This window comes from Crinia signifera, chromosome 9 (genome assembly GCF_055691185.1).
Source record: "Crinia signifera chromosome 9, ASM5569118v1, whole genome shotgun sequence".
Taxonomy (NCBI): domain Eukaryota; kingdom Metazoa; phylum Chordata; class Amphibia; order Anura; family Myobatrachidae; genus Crinia; species Crinia signifera.
In genome coordinates this window covers 71,338,740-71,361,618 of record NC_139225.1, presented here as the reverse complement: position 1 = coordinate 71,361,618, position 22,879 = coordinate 71,338,740, and the positions used below count along the sequence as shown (strand labels likewise).

At 44.1% G+C, this 22,879-nt stretch overlaps 1 protein-coding gene across 4 annotated transcripts in view; it reads left to right on the top strand.

The window, feature by feature from the left end:
* The window catches only part of NLGN3 (neuroligin 3), a 105,235-nt gene that overhangs the window by 50,708 nt on the left and 31,648 nt on the right, over nt 1-22,879 (top strand). For all 4 annotated transcript variants that reach the window (XM_083159196.1, XM_083159195.1, XM_083159193.1 and 1 more), the window contains exon 2: nt 22,154-22,772. In XM_083159196.1, the coding sequence (XP_083015322.1) occupies nt 22,334-22,772 (439 nt within the window). In that variant the 5' untranslated portion in view covers nt 22,154-22,333. The remainder of the gene's footprint in view (nt 1-22,153; nt 22,773-22,879) is intronic.

The window sequence follows — 22,879 nt, the reverse complement described above, 5'->3', positions numbered from 1 at the left end:
TGTGGCCCTCCAGATGTTGTGAAACTACGAATCCCAGCATGCCTTGCCACAGTTTTGCTATAAGGGAGTGTTAAAACTGTGGCAAGGCATGTTGGGATTTGTAGTTTCACAACATCTGGAGGGCCACAATTTGAAGACCCATGGGTTAAAGCAATCGGAATTGTTAGTTATTAGGTTATTTAAAAGTTTGTTACTCTTTACCTAGAACGGCGCCCGCGATTGGCATCGCGGGCGTCGGGGTTAAAAAATCGCGGGCATCGCGGTCATCGTATGCACATAAAAAACGGGTGCGACGCGATGCCCGCGATGCCCGCGATTTTCCCATAGGGATCAATGTTAAAAGTCAGATTGGACGCGATTTTAGTGTTAAATGCCTCAATGCCCGCGATTTTTACATAGGAAACAATGTTAAATGGGCCACAGAGCCCTAATAGTCCCCCTGAAGTCTTAAAGGGCCCCCCACAATTTTTAACGCCACCCCAAGATCAACGTGAACCCGAAGCGTGGCGAGCGCAGCGAGCCCGCGAGGGGCGGCGGTACGCGTCCTCCGACCTTTTCATACCCCCACTATCCACGTCAGCGTGGAGTTGAGAATAGAATAGTGTGGCGAGCGCAGCGAGCCACCAAGCCCGAAGCGTGGCGAGCGGACGCGGATACCTGTGAAGCCCGCGAAGGGACGCGTTTACCTGTGAAGGTATCCGCGTCCCCTCGCGGGGCTCACTGCGCTCGCCACGCTTCGGGCTCGGTGGCTCGCTGCGCTCGCCACACTATTCTATTCTCAACTCCACGCCGACGTGGATAGTGGGGGTATGAAAAGGTCGGAGGACGCGTACCGCCGCCTCTCGCGGGCTCGCTGCGCTCGCCACGCTTCGGGTTGACGTTGATCGTGGGGTGGCGTTAACAATTGTGGGGGCCATTTCAGACTTTAGGGTGACTATTTGGGCTCTGTGGCCCATTTAACATTGTTTCCTATGGAAAAATCGCGGGCATTGAGGCATTGAACACTAATATCGCGTCCAATCTGACTTTTAACATTGATCCCTATGGGAAATCGCGGCCATCGCGGGCATCGCATCGCACCCGTTTTTTAGTGCATACGATGGTCGCGATGGGCGCCGTTCTAGGTAAAGAGTACCAAAAGTTTTTATCTATTACTTAAACTTATCAAAAAGGACCTGTGGTACTTATGTATTATCTGGACTCCCATGTTAAATGCACCCCATTTTTTCATACCCCTACTATCCAACTACGCATGGAGTTGATTTTATATAGTGTGGCGAGCGCAGCGAGCCACCGTGCCCGTCGCGTGGTGAGCGCAGCGAGCCCCGCGAGGGGACTCGGTCTCATAAGAAAAACGGGAGTCCAGATATTACATAAGTACCGGACCTGTTAATGCTGAGTAAAAGTGCTTAAATAAAAGACTTATTTTTCTTTTTATCTGTTTTTGTCATTTATGTGCACATGCATTTACATGAATGGACTACATTTTTTTTTAAAAGTGAGATTTCGCGGCAAACCGCACTTTTTGCCGTTTTTCGCATCTCATCAAATATGCGAATTAGGGAAAAAGTGCGAAAACGGCCGTTTTTGCGAAAAAATTCGCAAAAGTCAGATTATCTCATCCCATAGAATGTCACCCATAGCATTTGATGGCACATAAGAACCACTTGGCCCATCTAGTCTGCCCCTTTTTTAAACATGTTACCTCAAACCATATTTGATCTATTTCTTTGTAAGGATATCAATATGCCTATCCCATGTTTAATTTGCTCTACTGTATTTGCCTCTACCACCTCTGTTGGGATATTATCCCAACAGAGGTGGTTTCTTCAAATTTCCCCTGAATCTTCCCCTGAATCTTCCTCCCTCTAGATTCATGTCCTCATGTTCTGTTGCTCCTCTTTCTGTGCAGAATGTCTCCGCCCTGTATCTTGTTAAAACCCTTAATATATTTGAAAGTTTCTATCATGTCCCCCCTTTCCCTTCTCTGCTCTAAACTATACATATTAAGATATTTTAGTCTTTCCGGGGAAGTTTTTATTGTAGGCCATGCACCATTTTAGTTGCCCTTCTTTGTACAGTCTCTTGTGTATTTATATTCTTCTGGAGATATGGCCTCCAGAACTGAACACAGCACTCTAGATGAAGTCGTACCAATGACCTATACAGTGGCATTAAAGCAGATGTATTAAGCCTTAACAAGAGATAAATTCAAGTGTGATAAGGAGAGATAAACGTCCAGCCAATCAGCTCCTTACTGACTTTTTTCAAACACAGCCTGTAACATGGCAGTTGGCAGGTGATTGGCTGGACGTTTATCTCTCCTTATCACACTTGCATTTATCTCTTGTTAGGCTTAATACATCTGCCCCATTATTCCTTATTTCTTTCTTCTGCTGATTCCTCTCCCTATGCAACCAAGCATCTGACTTGCTTTCTTCGTTGATTTGTTACATTGCCTACCTGCATTTAAGTCCCCTGAAATAGTGACAGTTAGATCCCTCTCTTCCTCAGTAGTCTCCATTATAGTGCTATTTATACTATATTTAGTCTTTGGATTTTTGAGACCCAAGTGCATGATTTTACATCAATCATTTAATTTACCCCTACTGGTGTGTCTACCCTGTTGCATACCTTTGTGTCATCTGCAAAAAGGCACATTTTACCCTCAATTCCATTTTCAATATCACCAATACAGATATTAAAAAACACTGGTCCAAGTACAGATCCCTGGAGTACTCCTCTTGCTACCTTTCCCTCCTTTTACTGTACTCCGTTTACTACAAATCTGTTTTCTGTCCTGCAACCAAGATATTATCCATTCAACCATCTTAGAATCCAATCCCAAGTTTATTTAACAGTCTGTGATGTGGGACAGTGTCAAAAGCCTTACTAAAGTCTAGATAAGCTACATCTACAACCCCTTGATCTATTACTTTAGTCATCCAGTCAAAAAAGTCTAAAGATTTGTTTGACATGATCTTTTCCCAGTAAACCCATACTGTTTTGGATCCTGTAAGTTGCTGGTTTTGAGATATTCTACAACTCTGTTTTAAAAGTGATTCCATCAATTTCCCTACTATTACTATTAAAGTAAGGCTCACTGGTCGATAGTTGCTTCCCTCTTCCTTGGTTCCACTTTTGTGCAGTGGGTCTACATTCGCTGTTTTTTAGTCTTCTGGGATTACTCCAGTAGCTAGTGACTGGTTGAATAATTCCCGTAATGGTTTTACCAGCTCCGCTTTAAGCTCTTTTAGTATCCTTGGATGTATCCCATCTGGCCCTATTGATTTATCCACTTTCAGTTTTGATAGTTCTGTGAGGACTTTCTCCTCTGTAAATGTACTTTTTTCTCCCTAATTTTTCTGACTATACCTGTAACTTAATTGAGGCCCCTTCCCCTCTCTTTCAGCAGAAATAATTATTAATATGATCTGCTATTACATTGTCCCCCTCAAGAAGACTTCCACTCTCTGGCCCTTATTCTGGTTCGTGCGGTACGGCCCGCGTGCGGCCGTACCGCCGATGTTTTCCGTCTGCACATGCGCAGAGGTCAATCTGCGCATGTGCAGGCGAATTCGCCGCACATAACGTTAGTACGCCGCAAAGGGGGCGTATAGGGGCGTGAGGGGCTTCATGCCCTCATTTCCCTATGTATACGCCCCGCGTTTCATGGGCGTTCCCATGCAAACGCGGGGCGTACGCATGGTAATGAGGCCATGACGCAACTCATGGGGGCGGAAAGCTGACGTCGCCGGATGTCAGCTTTCAGCCCCCATACAAGCTACCACACGGACGATTGTCCGTGTGGTCTCAGCTTGCGGGAGCTGCCGCGGCGTGCGGACCTGCCTTCGATGGTCGACGACCATCGAATGCAGGGGGCAGCTCCCACCATGGTGGAGGCGTACGCCTCCACCATTTTCATGCGGATCGGCAGCCGTCCGTGTACGGACGGCCGTGCCGATCCGTCTTGTAGGCGGGGATTCGTCTGGTGCGGTCGGAGCCGCATATGCGGCTCGACCGCACCAACCAGAATAAGGGCCTCTGTCTTTAGTCTTATTATTCCACTTTTTGTTTTTTTCTCCTTTCACTTATATACCTAAAAAAAGTACCCCCCCTCTATCCACTGACTGGGCCATTTTCTCCTTAGCCTGTGCTTTTGCACATCTGAAAGGCCAACTTTTTTGCTTTCACATTAATTCTCTTGCACTCATTCCAAGTTCCTCCACTCTGCCAAAGATTCCCTTACAGAGTTTCCAATTTCTACAATTGGTGGATCTCATCTCTTCAATGAGTGAATCCCATCACATGATAAGACTCTCCTTACCAGGAATAAAGCACACTGACCTTTCTTACTGTACCTTCTTACAGTAAGAAACCTTAGTGCTGTATCCAAACAATGACAAATGCATAGTGGAAAATATATTCATATCAATTCAAAATACTAATGTATTGTGTATAATGGTGGCATTGTGAGGGTAAATGATATGAGGGTTTGGTGAAATGAGGTTATATATATTCTGGTTTCTTATTATTGATCCAATAAAGTTTGGCATTTGTTTACTCATATGTTTATTTGACCTTAATTACAATGTTATTATAGAAGTGTGAATTTCTCCATTTACATGCTTTTTTAATAGCCAGTTCCTAAATTGTGCATTCTTATTAACCCTGAAATATGCATGTTGATGCCTGCTTCAGGCGGGTGGCTGGTGTCACATGACATCAGCGCCTGCCCTAAATTCGTCCATCTAAAGTCTAGAATGACTTTTATTAGTGAAGGGGAGAAATGTCACTCGATGGTGAGCGTCCATCATATGATTTTTCTCCCATGTGGCCACATGACAGAAAATGTGACAACACATCTATTCGCATGCTAGTGAGCGGATTCGGGCGGCGGGTGGACATTCGTGTGGTGGCGGGCTGTGTTTACCTTCTCGCTAGGCTGTGAGCATACGTAGCCTATCGAACAGGTCTGAATCAGGCCGTAAGTCGCAATGTTTGCAGTTGCACATAAAGAGCTCAGGGGCAGATTTATTAAGCTCGGTGAAGTGATAAAGTGTCTGGTTTTTTAGCACCAGCCAATCAGCTCCTAACTGTGCAGTTGCAGGCTTGGTTTGAAAAATGACAGGTAGGAGCCAATTGGCCGGTGATCAAAACCCAGACACTTTATCACTTCACGAGCTTAATAAATCTGCCCCTCAGTTCTGAGCAAGTCTTTAGACATCTTTTTTCTTTATGTGAAGTGATAAATTGTTCTGGTAAGTGTGGCTGCACATCAAGAGACCAGTCTATGTAATGTTTTAGGCTGTACTTTATTTAAGGCCATCGCTTTAGCTAAATTTCCAGTATCCTGATTCAACCTTCACCATCGGTGAGAGTCCTGAAGATAACCTTACCAGTGAGACCGATGAGATCTGTATAGTTTGTAGTACTGGTAGAAGTATTCTTTTTATTTACTTAATAAGACAATTCTATTGGTATATCCCATATGTGAAATTTTGCATTTTTAGCAGGTTTTGTAAATATGGTAGACAATAAAAATGTTGACTTTCATCGATCGATGATGTGGACATTGACCATGCAGACATTCAGTATGTGGCTGGTGATGTTTTCTTCTCACTCTGACCCTAACCCTAAAGACAACCCTAAGCCTTACCCTGCTATAACAATGTTGACATTTGCAATGTTGACAGTCTGACGGTGTCAATGTTTTGCAGGTGTTGGCATTTGACATTTGCTGTTGACATTGTGAATGTCGACATGTTGAAATGACAACATACTGTACGCATTGCACAAAATATACTGTTCTGCATAACACACCCTTTAGGCGTTCCTTCTATGACCCATTTATGTCTCCCAATGTATCAATCTGCTAATAAGTCAGATTTTTCTATTTACAGGTTGTTAAATCTTTTTGTCATGGTTCATAACAAACAATGGAACAATAGTTTTTAGAGGTGCTGGTAGGAGCTCGGTGGTCTATGTACTAAGCCTTGAGGTAAATGTAATACTGTAAAAGAATCTGGTGGTGCAGGAGTTTGTGCCGAGAAGGGCCATCTTTTGAAAGCTGCAATCATTTACAACCCGTTTTGCCTTGTAAATGATTGCCACTTCATAAAGGGCATTCTTGGACAAACCCGCACATCTGGCTTCTCACACCCTATTTCATTTACCCCTTGGAGAGAGAGAAATTGTCGAACCAGCTCCTGTTATTTTCTTAAACTCACCCTGTAATACGGCAGTTAGGAGCTGATTGACTGGTACTTTAATTATCTCCAAGGCTTAGTGTATAGACCCCTTTGTCGCTAAGGGCGGGATGAATTAAGTGAAAAATGTGGTAAAACCTCAGTTTTACAGCATTTTTCTATGTACTAAGACCCAGCCGCACCGATACCACCGGTCAGAATATAGAAGTCTATGGGCTTCTTTTCAACGCCCATAGCCTCCGCCGCAACCCCAATACCTTGCCGACCCCCCTCTCCCCTCCCTCCAGCTTACCTTCCTGAAAGGTCCTCCTGGACCCCGGAAGGTAAACCCCTCTTCCCCCTAGCAACACAGCCGGACGTCCTTCCGGCTGCAGGGGGGGGGGGGAGGAGGTGCCGGGGACAGCCACACTGAGCTGTCCTGGCTGCAGGAGAGCAGTAGGCAGCTGGGAGGTGAGGGAAACCCCCCCGCACACCACAGTACAGGTATTGCGGGGGCCTCCCTCACCGTACCGCGATGCCAGCCGCATATGTTAGTACATATGCGCTGGCATCGCGGCGGCCGGGCGGCGAAGGGCGGTGATGTATATTAATACATCCCGCCCTAAGAAACAAATTAAATAATTCCAAGCTCCGCCCTGTCTGTTGTCTAACCAGGAAGCCTCCAGTTACCTTTCTTACACAGGCCCAGAGCAGGAGGAGTAAAAGGGAGGAAACAAAAAAAGTTTAAAACTTTATAACCAAGAATTATAGATCCAATCAGAACAACACAGTTGACAGAGCATCCAGTGTTCCCAAATGAACTACATTCTCTTACATAATTTGGTGGACACTGAAACAATGAGGTCATAATACAAAAGCATTCTCCAAGGGTGGGAAATAGTCCACAACAAACATTGGGACAGATGTACCAAGCTTCAAAAGTGATAAAAATCCGCAGATGCAATATCATCAGACCTGTAAAAGCTTGTGGACCAAAGCCCTGTGCAGTGCTGTCATTCCCCAGATAGGTGCTCACTGATCTGCTGTAGTGTGCCATTATATTATGTGGAAGAGGAAGAGCCGCACCAATATTAGACTGCCGAATTACTGCATAAATCCATCTGCCACTCTATGGGTTATTGGCCATCTTCTCTTTTAGGCATCATTTAGCACTAAAGATTATATGTTTTATGGATGTATGCAATTCTGTTTAAGTTCTAAGGGCTGTAAGCACATTGAGAAGTTGAAAGCACTCCTGCTTATAAGGTATTTCTGGTAGAAGGCAACCTAGGGCCTATGCTGTTCTGATTTAAATGAAATTTTGACACAACCTTAAGTTCAAAAGATGGATTTGTTTGAATCAAAGCCGCATCCTCGTGAAAAACAATATAAGAAGATCTACAAGAAAGAGCTGATAATTCTGACACTATTCTGTTAAAACAAAGGCTGTGTTCCGACAAAGAATTGTAAGATCTATAGACTGTAAAGGTTCAAAAGGAGATTTTTGTAACATTGTCAAGACTATGTTTAGATCCCACAGAGCCACCAGAGGAATATATGGAGGCTGTACGTGCAAAGTTACTGCAAAAAAGTATGTATATCAGAAATGAATGTTCTCTGAAAGAGAGCTGATCGAGCTGAAACCTGAACCATTACTCCAGACCTTCCTGCAAGTACAAGAGTAGGTTGGAAAGGCTTTAGGAAGAAGTAGAAAGAGCTTTATTCTCTCATGCAGTATGTATACCGTCCACATTTTGTGGAGGGCTACAGTATTTAGTCTGAATTACAGAATCAGAAAGAACCCTAAGGGAAATTCCATTGCGCCCATAGCCCCCTTTCTCTGCAACTGCATCCCAAGACCACTGTGGCATATGCGCAGTACATTGGACAATAAACGCTCATCTACACAAACATGGGGTTTGCTCTGAATCAGGACTCGGCCACGCACATCTGTATACACCCGGTCATTGATGATGTTGGTCTCGTGGGTAGTAGATACATCCATGGAACTCACATGGCATCTATGACGCATACTTTATTGGCATCAATTTACTTTCAAGTTTAACCTGGACACCATCATGTCAACATTCAGTTGACCCCACCTCTGAAAGATATTAAAAAATATAGCGGTAGGGACGAATCATATTTCTGCTTAGAAAATCCACTTCCCAATTGTCCACTCCTAGAGCAGACAAGTGTTGGTGTTACCCAGTGCACACCCCTATTTTCCTAAATGCCGGCAGCACTAGGCCCTCCACCAGAAGGGTGCCGGACGGGATCCCGACAGTCATTAACCCGACGTCGGGATCCCGACTGTTAAAACACCGACGGCCGGGTTCCCGACGGCCGTCGGCTATTTTCCCTCGTGGGGATCCCGACTGTCGGTGATTCATACCACACCCTCCAGAAATTCCTGTGCCAATCAATCAGGCCGAGATGTTCACATTATAGCGATGCAATAATCAGGAAACGGCATAAACGATCCAAACTGAATTAGGCCCTTATTCCATTTGGATAACAACTCCCTCTAGTATTATCTAATGAGGAACTAAGGAAACTGAACTCCTTATTGAAAGGCACCATAACTATTTCTCGGTGCTACCCAAAACAACATCTGCGTGAGAGCCATTAGAGAACTGACCAGGCTTTTCAGCTCCTGAATCTTGTTCAGTGACCATTTAGAATTGGGTAAAAAAAAAAAAGCCACAGACAGAAATCATCTGCTGAGGGAGAAGTAGACTGGACTTCTGATAATGAATGATCCTTGCATGAGTCTTCTAACAACTGATTTGCTACCTGGGTTTGATTATGAACATGAAAAGAAGAATCTGGATTGTTTCAAGATAAAATAAGAGTAGTGCTTTAAAGAGAATATTTGGCCATTCTCTGCCACAGTGGAGTTTACAATCTAATCCTTGCATTATGATTTTCTAGGCTACAGATCTGCTAATGTTAGCAGGTGAAGGTGCCACCGAAGCCACCGCAAAAAGCCATTTGCAGTTGCGTACACATTAGCAGCCTAAAAAACAAAAACAAGCAGCATTGAGATTAAGGTGTAGGCCTATGGGTACACAGGATGGACACGGCAGTAGTGACACAGGTGCCTGCATTTTTTTTAACCACCGCTTACTGTCAACACCTCCAAATGGTCACGCCCTGTCAGTCATTTTCCCATGAATTCCTCATTGTGAGCAGTATTGCAGCAGCACTTTGACACAGGATATATTGCGATCGGGCACTTGCGGCTTCTGTCAATAATTGCTCTGCTGCATGAACTTTGGCATAGTGTAAAACTCTGAAAAAGGCTTTATCTTCTCTGCTACATACACCTATCATTTTTGTGCAATATGGCACAAAACACATGGTGGGATTTAGACAACTATGTGTAGCAATTCCCTGACTTTCAGCATTTTTCCTAAATGCAGCATTTTATTTGCATCGTAGTCACTTATAGTGTTCTAGGACCTTAGGATTAGTATTTTTGCTGAAGGAATTGGTATAGTCAGTGGCGTAACTATAGCACCGCAGCCCCCGCGACCGCGGGGGGGGGGGGCGCTATGCATGTGCGGGCGCCGGGGGCTGCAGTGCTATAGTTACGTTACACCCTGCCGCCCGCCGCACCAACCCCCGCAAACCCCCCCCATCCCCAGTCTTTACCTGTGTTCAGTATGCGCTGGTCCCGGCTCTCTTCTTCTGCTGAGGACCACCACAAAATGGCCGCCCCCATATAGCACACAGTTCTCTGAAACTGTCTGCTGTATGGGGGCGGACATTTTGTGGTGGTCCTCATAGCAGAAGAAGGGAGCCGGAACCAGCGCATACTGAACACAGGGAAAGACTGGGGATGGGGGGGGGTTTGCGGGGGTTGGTGCGGCGGGCGGCATGGTGTAACGTAACTATAGCACTGCGGGGGTTGGTGCGGCGGGCGGCGGGCGGAGGGGCGGGTAGTGACTGGGCGCCCTCCCTTTAACGGTGGGGCGCCCAAAATGTAGTTACGCCGCTGGGTATAGTTACTAATTAACCACAGCGATGCATGCCTTGAAGCACAGTGTGGCTCACTCATATCAGACTGCCTTTTGCCTTATTACATACTGTAAATTAGCATCTCACACACTGCACACACTGCAGTGCTAGCGCCTATGTCCATGGTACTCTTACATTGTCATTTTTTGCACTAGCAATGTGACTAAAGCCCCGTACACACTAGCCAACTAGCATCACCTCCGATATAGATACATATATCAACGGTGCTGCTGGGCAAAAGAGATACAAACTAAACAAAACTTATTGTTCAGTGACATCACTGGGGTCTTTAACGACATTGAGCACACAACATTTTATTTAGGGATAACAACATTTTATTTAGGGATATCACTCAGTAGTGCCCTTCTGAGCTTGTAACTTTTGTGTAAAGTCTGTGCATTGCCCTGACACTCCTCTCTGGCACTCCCGTCGGTTACCAAAATTAAGGAAAATTTCTGGTGTCAAGGTCTGGACTCCTTGGGGAATTGAGACATTAGGTCAATTATATAATTCTGGTATTTTGAAAACATTCCAACAACTACAGGCAGAATTTAATTTATCAAGTACACTTTTTTGTCATTATCTACAACTGAGAAATGCCCTACAAGCTCAATTTGAAGATTCTCCCCCTAATATTGCTACATCGCCTTTGAAAAAGTTTCTTTTAAATTTGAGAGAGAAAAGGAGTATTTCTGTGGCCTATTCCTTCCTAATATCTGAATATCATACAGATACCATGCAGGTTCAACGTCAAAGATGGGAGACAGATCTGGGTATCCTTAATGATATGGAATGGGATGCTGCTAGGGAATTTCCATCCCTTGCCACTTCTTCAATTAGGACTCAACAGATTCAATTATTTATATTATATAAAACATATTTGACTCCAAAATGCTTGGTCAAATTTGGTGGTAGAGATTCAGCTGAATGTCCGAAATGTAGAGGGGCGGATTGTGGCTTTTGGCACCTTATATGGGTATGCCCTGTAGTTCAGAAATTTTGGAAACAAATTAAGACTGCTTTGATAGTCACAGGAATCCCGTCGGACTATCTTACCCCCAGGGTATGTTTGTTAGGTGCAGGGGATGCTGAATTACTTTATAGGGATGATACTATGTATGTCATTAACCTGACTGCCCTAGCAAAGGTTTGTATAGCTCGCGCTTGGATGGCACAGTCAGGTCCATTATTTAAAGAATGGAAGATGCTGGTCAATTCTACTTTACAGCATGAAAAATATATATATATGTTAAGGGGCAAATTGTCTAAATATGATAAAGTATGGCATCGATGGATTAACTCAATTTATGCCGATACATTCTGAATGGCTCTAATGTCCAACTATTTAAATTTGCAGCCACTGATGCCAAATAGTCGTTACAAAACTATATGACTTCACTAGGAAAATATTCTTTCTTGATGATATTTCTCATTTTAAGGAACAGGGTTGGATGGGACAGTATATATTATATTTATTTATGTATTTAATACATTATTATTATTATATAATTTTTTTTTTTTGTGTTGGGTGTATTTATATATATATATATATTTTTTTTTTTATAGTAACATTGTTCATTGTTATGATAACATTGAATTATCCATAAGATAACTATTCTTGATGTTTTTGTTTATTATTCCTTTTTGAAATGTAAATGCCTTTCTTTAAAATAATAAAATTACTCTATTGAAAAAAAAAAAAAGTCTGTGCATTGCGTGGCTTAGTGACAAAGTCCATGATGCAACAAAAGTGGTTACTTTGATGCAATTTAAGAATAGGTATATCTGGATACATCTGTAATAATACCTCTATATGGGAGATATTTATTAAGCCATGATGATTAATAGTGGAGAGAGTTAAAGTACAAACCAATCATGTTCTAACTGCCATGTTACAGGCTGTGCATAAAAAATGCCAGTTAGGGCTGATTGGTAGTTTGCAGTTTACTGACTAAGCACGGAAAGAGATAAAGTGGAGAGAGATACTGCTCCTAACTGCCATGTTACAGGCTGTGTTTGAAAAACAACAGGGCTTATGATCAGTATCTTACGCAACTCTTATTTATTTTATTTATTTATTAACAGTTTCTTTTATAGCGCAGCATATTCCGTTGCGCTTTACAAAAGGAGACAGTAAGTTTTCTAAAAACTTGGGACCCATGGACATCATGGGTGAGATTTAATGGGATGAGAGATTCAGAAAGTGAGAGATTTGGTAAGAAATCTCCAGTTATTTTTAAGGCGGCAATCATTTACATTGCAAAACCAGTTTGATTTTGGTGTAAATGATTGCCGCTTTAAAAAAACTGGAGATTTCTCACCAAATCTCTCACTTTCTGAATCTCTCATCCCATTAAATCTCACCCCATATTTTCAGATACCTCCATCATTTAATTAAGGCATGTTTCTGGATTATGTACTGTAGATAGAGCTTTGGGAAGATCCAGTTGGGCACTATCACTGTTCATCCCCCACCTATCTCCCCTTCTTTCCTTTCTCCTTTCTCCTACGTGGTTCTCTACAACACACTGCACTACTTTAATCTTTCCTCTTTTGTTTTCCTCTCTTCTCTGTTTACACAACTTAAAAGAATAAATTACTTATTTAGATGATAAATACTTTATACAGTGTATATTTTATGTACATCATGCTAAGGGAGCGGCGAGAGAGAGGGCGGGAATGGGATTAAAAATAGGTCCTGGCGTTTAAAGTACACAGGCCCACCTTGGCGACAAAAGTGAAGGATGTAGTTGTGCGCGTGCCGAAGGCGCGCTCTGGAAAAGGGGGTGTGGCCACTCAAAAGGGGGCATGTCCCTGAGTGTAGAGAACGACACCATATACAACTTCTACACATTATGCAACAAAATACTAGACCCAATTATACTTGCCCCTTACACATGATGCCAAATGGAATGAGCCCAAATTCAAATAATGCCACATGGATTGTGCCAAAATTCACATAATGCCTCACGGATTGAGCCAAAATTCACATAATGTCACATGGATTGAGCCAAAATTCACATATTGCCAAATGGATTAAGCCAAAATTCACATAATGCCACACGGATTGAACCAAAATTCATATAATGTTACATGGATTGTGCCAAAATTCACATAATGCCACAGAGATTAAATCAAAATTCACAATATGCTTCATAAACAGGGACATTGTGCGCCAAAGGCGCGCATTAAAAATGTACACCATAATGCCTATTACATGTTAAGGCACACAGCATAATGTCCATTATGTATTATGCCAAACACCATAATGCCTATTAAAAATTATGCTTACATGCTCATTGCCAAGGGTTCCATGCTCATTGCCAAGGGTTCCATACTCATTGCCAAGGGTTCCATGCTCATTGCCAGGGGTTCCATGCTCGTTCCCATGTGGGATTACATGCTCATTGGCAAGGGGGAATACATGGTTGCGGTAACTGGGGGACAGCCACCGTCAGGCAGAAATGATAGCCATTGACAGCCAGGTAGAGAACGGGGGGCTGTCCGGCTGTATTCAGAGCACTGCAGGTCCCGGCTATTTGAAATAATACCAATTTCACACAAGAAAATGCAGGGACATTCCCGGGTTGGCCCATTTTACACCAGCCTTGTCCCTGCATTTTCTGGTCTGAGGGGGAGAGAAAACCACCCCCTCCCTTTAACTGGCTATCTCGTTTAACCGGCTATATCTTTGGAACTAACTGACCCATTTACATGAGACCAGTATTATATTGAAAAACTTTTAAGTGGGCTTCAAATGATTTTGGTCCTGTGAAACTGGGGTTCCAGAGTAATCTGCCCTCAAAGAACATGAACAGCCATGAAATTACATTTCAGAAATAAAATACATTAATTACCCACAATATCTCCGGAACCAATGGACCCATATGGACATGCCTGGTATCAAATTGAAGGCCCAGCGATTTGGGTTCGATCAACCACGATTTTCTGTGATGCCGCGGGTGAAATGGCAACCTTCGGAACCGGGTTGGGGTCAGAATTAACTAAACATTGTTACAAACCAAGTTCACCCCTTCATGGCAATGTTATTTCCTTATGGCAGTGGCCTCTTTCTGCAGGATAATGATTGGAGTATAAACAGTAATAGCTAACCATAGAGGAAGGTCCTGACCTAACCTGTGAGATAGCTGAGATGATTGTGTAGTGGAGCCTCCAGTATGTAAATTTGGTCCTGTTTACTTGTGTTTATGTGGCTTGTGTTTTTAATAGAATTGTAGTACTGCTTTGGGTGTAGTCATTGTTGTGATGAGGACAATGCATGTGATATTTAGAATGGACATATAAGCCCTATACACACTGGGCTATAAAATGAGGGATATCCTTCATTTGAGCCCTTGTGAACGGTATTGCTCATTATATCATGTATGCACTGCTGACCCGCTTTGTCATGTGTGCAGACAAGGGAGAGGATTGCTAACGAGGGCCATGTTACAGAATGCAGCATGGCCCTTGCTAAAAAAAAACCTCCGCCGCCTTTGCTTGTTGCCCTCCAACATCGGCAAGTGTGTATGCACTAGCCGATGCCAGCACCCCAATGCCAGATTGTAGAGTGTGTGCACACCTATACATACATTTACTTGGATTCGTTCTCTCCTGGATCACAATGTACTCTATGAGATTTTCTGCATTACGTGGATGAGACTTTTTTTTAAAGAGCTGCTTGGAGTCCTATTTGAATATTTGGCACACGTTAGTTAGCCCTTGTGGTACTTTTGCATGTCTCACTTCTTAAATTTCACAAAAAATTGCTCATCTTAAAACTATACATATAGAATACTAATTTATAGGGGGGAAAAGCAGCCAGTCTGACAGTCAATACTAAACTAGCTACTTGTCTGAGAGCAGTCTGGCAGAGAGATAAGTGAGTCTGAGAATTCAGAATGCCTCATTAGGAAGGAATGTTTATAAATGGATTATTGCCTCATTTAGGGAATGGTTTTGCTTAACCCAAAATGGATTCAAATAAGTGAATAGATATATATATGAGCAACATTGCTAATTTACCAATTATCCATGTAGATATAATTCAGAAAAGTTTATGCGAAATGGACAGAATGTTCTACATGTACTACAGCACAATGCAACAGGATGATCCGTAATACGTGTTTATGAGAGAGCAATACGGATCTTAAAATGATCAGTGGTATGCAGTCATACAGTGTCTATGTCGACAGTCAAAAGGTCAACTCCTATTGGTCGTGGTAAACTTATACAGTGCACATGTATGATGTCGACATGTGTCAACATAGACAACAATCATTTGAACATTTCATGTTGACCTTTTCCCATGTCAACCTTTTTACCATGTCAACCTAATGCATGTTGACCTTTTTGACTGTCAACCACTAGTGGTCGACCTTTTGACTGTCGACCTAGACACTGTCAATCTAATGATCCGTACCAATATCAGTATGTCTAAAGCTGGGTACGCACTAAGCAATATTCCAAAGGATCTCGCTCATTTTGAATATATTGTCAATGACTGCGTGTATGTAAAGGGGGCAGAATGATGTCACTCCGCGGTATTATTAGGGATCTAGTTCAGTGTGTATGCACTATATTGTTTACCCGGGAGGTCAAGTGAAATCGTTAATGATATCGTTCATGGACGATATCGTCTAGAGCAGGCATGCATCCAAACTGTGGCCCTCCAGCTGTTGTGAAACTACACATCCCAGCATGCCTTGCCATAGTTTTAGCATTCTCTAATAACAAAACTGTGGCGAGGCATGATTGGACTGGTAGTTTCGCAACAGCTGGAGGGCCATAGTTAGGACATGCCTGAGAGTGTTTCCAGTTATTGGATCTTCACTGCTACTTACCGTAAACATTTTTGCATTCCATAGTAGACATTAATGGGAATTTAGTTGGCTGTAAGGTTCCTTTCAAACCTTGCGGCTTGAGTGTTTTCTCTGCTTGAGCCCCAAAGGCTTTTCAGTAAGCCCAGTCACATTCAATGATTCTTGGCTAGATTAACTAAAGCTTCTAAAACAGACAGGCAGTGGTGTTCTTTAGAAATGGGCGTGTACTTCACCTACAGACATGTTAAACATCATCATGTGACTATTAATAAATGTCTGTTTTGTTGTATAGCTGTGAAAGTAGATGATTACACATACAGATATTTTGGACCAAAATACAATGAACTTCTATCAGTTGCTAAGAAAAGTAAGCAATGCTATGTTCCAGTTATGCTGCCCACACACGCACCGATTATAGAATGCGTTTTGTACTTTTAAAGTACAAAACGCATCGTGCGTACAATTATCAGGGTGTTTTCGGGCGGCGTGTGCGACGCGATGCTTTGCTATGCGCGTTCCCGGGGACCGATTTTGGATGTCCAAAAAAGTATGTGCAGCAGGTACTTTTTTGGACATTATCGCATAGCATCGGGCTCAGCATTATACCATACCTCCCAACTTTTGGAGGTGCCTGGTCGGGACAGGGTGCGCGCCGGAGGCAGTTTTTGGGGGGCGTGGCCTATCGGGAAGGGGGCGTGGTCTATAATCGCGGCACTGCCGCGAGGCCACGCCCCATTTTCGCCGCTCGTCGGCGCTGAATAGACGCTGTGCGCATGCGCACAGCGTCTATTCTTGGCAGGCTGGGGGGGCTCCCAACTGTCCCCCCCCACCGCGGGACAATGGCGGCCCCGGGCGGGATGCGGGAACGTCCCCGAATATCGGGACAGTTGGGAGGTATGTTATACAGGCATACGAGCCGATGCTATACGATGCTTTATTTATTTTTTTGGAAATAAAGTACCTCAGACTACTTTTTTTCAACATACAAATTGTTATCAACAACTTTATTGCAGGTTTAAAACATGTGAACTAGAACAAAATAAAGGTCAGAAAAATCAAGTGAAAAAATGTGCTTAAATCGCACAGCATCGCATCGCAGACAGCAAAATAACCATCGCATCGGGTCATGCTTAATTCTGGCAGAAAAATTGTAAAGAACCATTGTACAGCCAAAATCGCATAGCACTGAAATCGGTGCGTGTGTGGGCACCTTTTAACATCCAGTGGGACCACATGCTTGGTCTCCTACACAATCTACACTTAGGGCCTTATTCTGCTTGGTACGGTGGGACCGTATACGGGTGGATCGGGTTTTTTTTTCACCGCTCACGGACGGGTCTCTCTGTGCGAAAAAAACCTGTCCGCAAGAGTACGGTCATTGTGGGTGGCATGGGGGCGTTTTTAGGGGAGTGGCCGGAATAAGGAGGAAAACTGGGCGTAAACATGGGCGTACACGGGGGTGTGCACCAAAAATGTACGGTGCTACAACCGCTCGATCGGCGAAAGCACCGTGCATTTTGGCCCAAAAACAGGCGGATGCCAAAGATAGCTCCAGACCACCCCTAGAGATAACGTATGAGAGCAGACGCCTGGGTCTGCTAATTAACGCTGATTACTACACCTGAATGTAATAAGCAATGCTGCAGCCTATTAAGTGAAAACCATGATTTCACTACCTGCAAGCCACACACAGCCCTCAAACACATTGGAAGCTTATCTTTCTACACTTCTCAACATGTAAAGGTTGTTTTAATTTTAGGTAAGATTCATTCTAAGACCTGCTTACATATGTCAAGGTAGTTATTTTATAACCATCTACACCCATTCAGTAAGTGTTTTTGTATACTGTACTTTAAAAAGCAGGACACTCAATTCACAGAAGTCGACATGTGTCAACTTTTTCACTGTAACACCAACATAACTTTATTTAAAAGTAAAACCAATGTGGGGACACATAGATAGTGATTAAAATGCAACATTAGAACATAATAAATATACATGTAATGAGGGTTAAAATATTGTTTTATTAGGGTGTTTATTAAGGTACACAATTGAGTTAATAGAAAACAATTATTGAATAACAGTTAGAATAATTAATTAATTGTCTTAATTATAGTTGAAAGGCAAGATTTTCAGTGCCGTATATGTGAAGGGTATGCCACCGTGCACGGACGTACGCTCACTCTAACGATTGGTGACATACGCTGAGTTTTCCATTGAAAAAAGGCGAGACCCGTCCATGCACTGTGGCGTACGGTCAGATATTCGGAAGATGTTGGTGTGAAAACAGACGAGACCCATCCGTATACGGTGGCGTACGCTATGTTGTACGCCAGTTAATGGTGTCTAAGAGGAGACCCGTCCGTATACGGTGGCGTACGCTCAAGTGTACGCCACTCCCCATTGTCGGTGTTTGTGACCATCCGTATGCGGCTGTTCTGTGGGCGGAAACATACGGTGAAATGGACCGTACGTACGTTGCACCGACCAACCAGAATAAGGCCCTTACTGTAGTTGCAATATATGAGACTGATTCAGATATTCGCTAGGCTGCGCGTATTGAAAAATGCCTAATCCCGGAATTGGCTTCCCTAATAAAAAAATCCACCCACCGCCCTGCATATTTACTTACATGTGCGGTGCTCTGGACAAGTAAAAAAAATCTTTTGATTGCACAGATTGAGTGGTATAGGGGGACATTTACCAAAATGGATTCGTAGAAAAAAGGTGTATTCGTAGGCAGAAATACACCTTTTTTTTACGAATTTGTTTTTTCGGGATTTACAATCCCAAAAATACAACAATTCGTATTCCTAAAGATGGAACATTCGTATTTGTATTTACAAATACGAATGTCTACACCATCGATAGGATACGACAGAAATCACCATTCAAAAGAATGGTGGTTTCTGATTTACTAAGCAGCCGTACTGATAATACGGCTGCTAAGTGGTGTAAAACACCCACTCAAATACGACAGGAAAATACACCTTGCTTTCCCTGTCGTATTTGCTTTAAGCCTGCACGGATTAGTCAGATCCGTGCAGGCTTTAGTGTAAAAAAATTGAAAAAAAATAAATATAAAAAAAACAAACGGCGTGGGGTCCCCCCCACAGCTGTAACCAGCACCAGGCTGAAAGAGCCGGGACCGGTAATTAAAAATCAGGGAACCCAACAAATAGGGGTTCCCCGATTTTTAACAACCAGCCCCAGGCTCCAGGTCCGGGGTTGGTTCCCAAAATACGGGGGACAAAATGACTAGGGGTCCCCCGTATTTCAAGAACCAGCCCCAGGCACAACCAGCCAGCAGGGTAATGCCACAGCCGGGGGACACTTATTATATAAGGTCCCGCGGCCAAAACATTAACCCTACCGACCAGTCAGCCTGGCCAGGGGCCCTGGGGGAGTAGGGACCAGCCCAATAAAGGGGTCCCCCCCCTCCAGGACTTACCTGACCAGGCTGAAGCCTGGTGCTGTCCTCGATGCCCCTGGGCGGTGGGCATCGAGCTGATAAATGGTGTAAAAAAAAGATTAAACTATTGTCTAATATTGGGGCACTATGAGTCCCAGCAAGCCTCCCCCGCAAGCTGGGACTTGGAGAACCACAAGTCCCAGCCTGCGGGGCATTAAAGGGCCTGCTGGGTCTTGTAGTGCCAAAGTATTAAAAATAGTACAATAACACACACTGACACATACTTAAAATAAAACTTTAATACATACAAAGCCCACACATACTAATACTTACCTATCTTCTTGCTCCTGATTGGCCGCCAGGCCGCAAGGCGGCCAATAGCGGCATTCGGGAGGCGGAGCCGCACGATGTACACAAACACCGTGCGGCTCCTGCTGTCCGGCTGGTTTCGGGTGTCGGTTTGTTTTTTTGCCAAGACCCTTACCTGGACTACGTCGCCCCGGGACAGGTGAGTATGGTTTCCTTCCACAGCTTCCACCATGGATTTCGTCGGATCCGGATGGGGACGCCATCGCCGACATGGACAGCGACGTCGACATGGACCAGAAGACGACACAGGACCAGAAGGACCAGGGCTACCTACGGAAAGAAGATAGGTAAGTATTAGTATGTGTGGGCTTTGTATGTATTAAAGTTTTATTTTAAGTATGTGTCAGTGTGTTTTATTGTACTATTTTTAATACTTTGGCACTACAAGACCCAGCGGGCCCTTTAATGCCCCGCAGGCTGGGACTTGTGGTTCTCCAAGTCCCAGCTTGCGGGGGAGGCTTGCTGGGACTCATAGTGCCCCAGTATTAGACAATAGTTAAATCTTTTTTTTACACCACTATCAGCTCGATGCCCACCGCCCAGGGGCATCGAGGACAGCACCAGGCTTCAGCCTGGTCAGGTAAGTCCTGGAGGGGGGGGGGGGGCCCTGGCCAGGCTGACTGGTCGGTAGGGTTAATGTTTTGGCCGCGGGACCTTATATAATAAGTGTCCCCCGGCTGTGGCATTACCCTGCTGGCTGGTTGTGCCTGGGGCTGGTTCTTGAAATACGGGGGACCCCTAGTCATTTTGTCCCCCGTATTTTGGGAACCAGCCCCGGACCTGGAGCCTGGGGCTGGTTGTTAAAAATCGGGGAACCCCTATTTGTTGGGTTCCCTGATTTTTAATTACCGGCCCCGGCTCTGTCTGCCCGGTGCTGGTTACAGCTGTGGGGGGGACCCCACGCCGATTTTTTTTAAAAATTTATTTATTTTTCTATTTTTTTTTACACTCTGCAGCCTGCACGGATCTGACTGATCCGTGCAGACTGCCTGTACGAATTCGTATTAACGAATTCCTACGACATCGGTGGGTTACAAAGCAGTCGTATCTGACTGCTTTGTAATTTCCCCTCCGGAACACGACTTTGCATACGACTAAAACAGTCGTATGCAGCCGTAGGGGAAATACCAATACGAAAAACTAGGTTTTTCATATTGGTAAATTTCCCCCATAATGTCTAGTATACTTTATAGTTTGGTTGTACCCCAGCAAAATTTGGAATGTGGATATAATAGAGAGGTGTTGACTGCATGGGCCATCTAGAAATAAACAGCTAACGAGATCAATAGATAAATAATGGAGTCAAATGCAGCAGACCTTATTGATAGTGGAAATGATAGAGGACTCTACAGTAATTATATTTATTTTTAATCAATTTTTACTGCTCTTGGTACTTTTAGCACACAGAAAAAAAGTAGATTATTGACCCTGATGCCGCAAAACAAATGTTTATTCTATATGTTACTGGAGCATAGCAGTGGCAGCACTTCAAACTGTGTTTACAGAAATCCGCTTCCTGTCATCTGATAGAACAAATGACTGGTTTCCTACATGTGTCATAACCCACTATATCACTGTGATGCGCAGAGCATCAGCGAGGGGGCACAAATACTTTTGTTAAACTTGTTCAAAGATCCCAACATGAATTATGTGAGGACCATATACTGTAGATAACAGGAAGGTGGACTGTATGTGGGCATTGCATAAGCTCACATGGTTGTGTCCCTACAAGCTGGACCTATTTTTAGCAGTTTACGGCTGTTGGGTCGACACACAAAAGGTCGACATGCACTGGGTTGACCACTGAAGGTCGACATGGCTACGGTTGACACCTGAAATAGGTCAACATGGTTGGAAGTTCGACACAAGCATTAGGTTGACAGTTAAATTGTCGACATGTGTTTTTCACCTTTCTTAATAGCCAACTTGTGCCGACAGGCGGTACTTCATGCCCTACCATCCACTAGGGCATGGAGGGAGAACGCAATAGTGCCCGAAGCATGGTGAGTGCTGCCAGCCATGCGAAGGGACGTGTCTACATACAGTGTCCATGTTGACATTCGGGACAAGAAAAAGTGAAAAACCCATGTCGACCTTTTGACTGTCGACCTAATGTTTGTATCGACTTTCTATCCATGAGGACCTTAAGCAGGTCGACCTTCTGTGGTCGATCTAATGCATTTCGACCTTTGGTGGGCCGACCCAATGACCCCTGTTGATAAAGCTTTGCCTGATTTGCACATGTCTGATGGCGGGACGCTATGTTTGAGGTGATCACTGCTGGTGCCTTTGTTTTGTGTTATCTTCTGCATTACTGACTATTGCTTTATTTTTGGCAGGTCCCGTGGATGCTGGCTGTCCTGCCTGGTTTGCTGCTTGTCTGTCGTGGCCTTAGGTTTTGGGATACAGGATGTGACTGAGGTGTCAAGTTTGGGGGACCCTACATTTCTGCTGCCCCCCGTACAGCCCTCCAGGAGTGCTGCTTAGATTTTGGATGCTAGGACTGTACTGTTCATACCATGCATGTGGTTGGGCTCCGTGTGGCCCTCAGGAAGCTAAGTCTGGTCCTGTGGGTTCTGAGTGTGACTGCCCGAATACTCTCCTCTCATGCACAGGTATATTCTCAGACTGTGAACACACACTACGGCAAGCTGCGCGGCATGCGGATGTCTTTGCCAAACGACATTTTGGGCCCAGTGGATCAATACCTGGGGGTGCCTTACGCAGCACCCCCTATGGGAGAGAAGCGCTTTCTCCCACCCGAGCCTCCCCCATCATGGTCCGGCATAAGAAATGCCACACATTTCTCACCCGTGTGCCCACAGAACATACAGAATGCAGTACCAGATATAATGATGCCGGTCTGGTTCACCTCAAATCTGGATACTGTGACTGGATACCTCCAAGAACAGAGTGAGGACTGTCTGTATCTTAACATCTATGTCCCCACAGAGGATGGTGAGTAACGAGGGGTACGGTAAGATCCCCTCCACAAACCTGGGATCCAAGCTGGGTTGCGTGTTGTCCCTCCAGTGTTATGTCCACAGCATGGAGAGGGAGGGTTG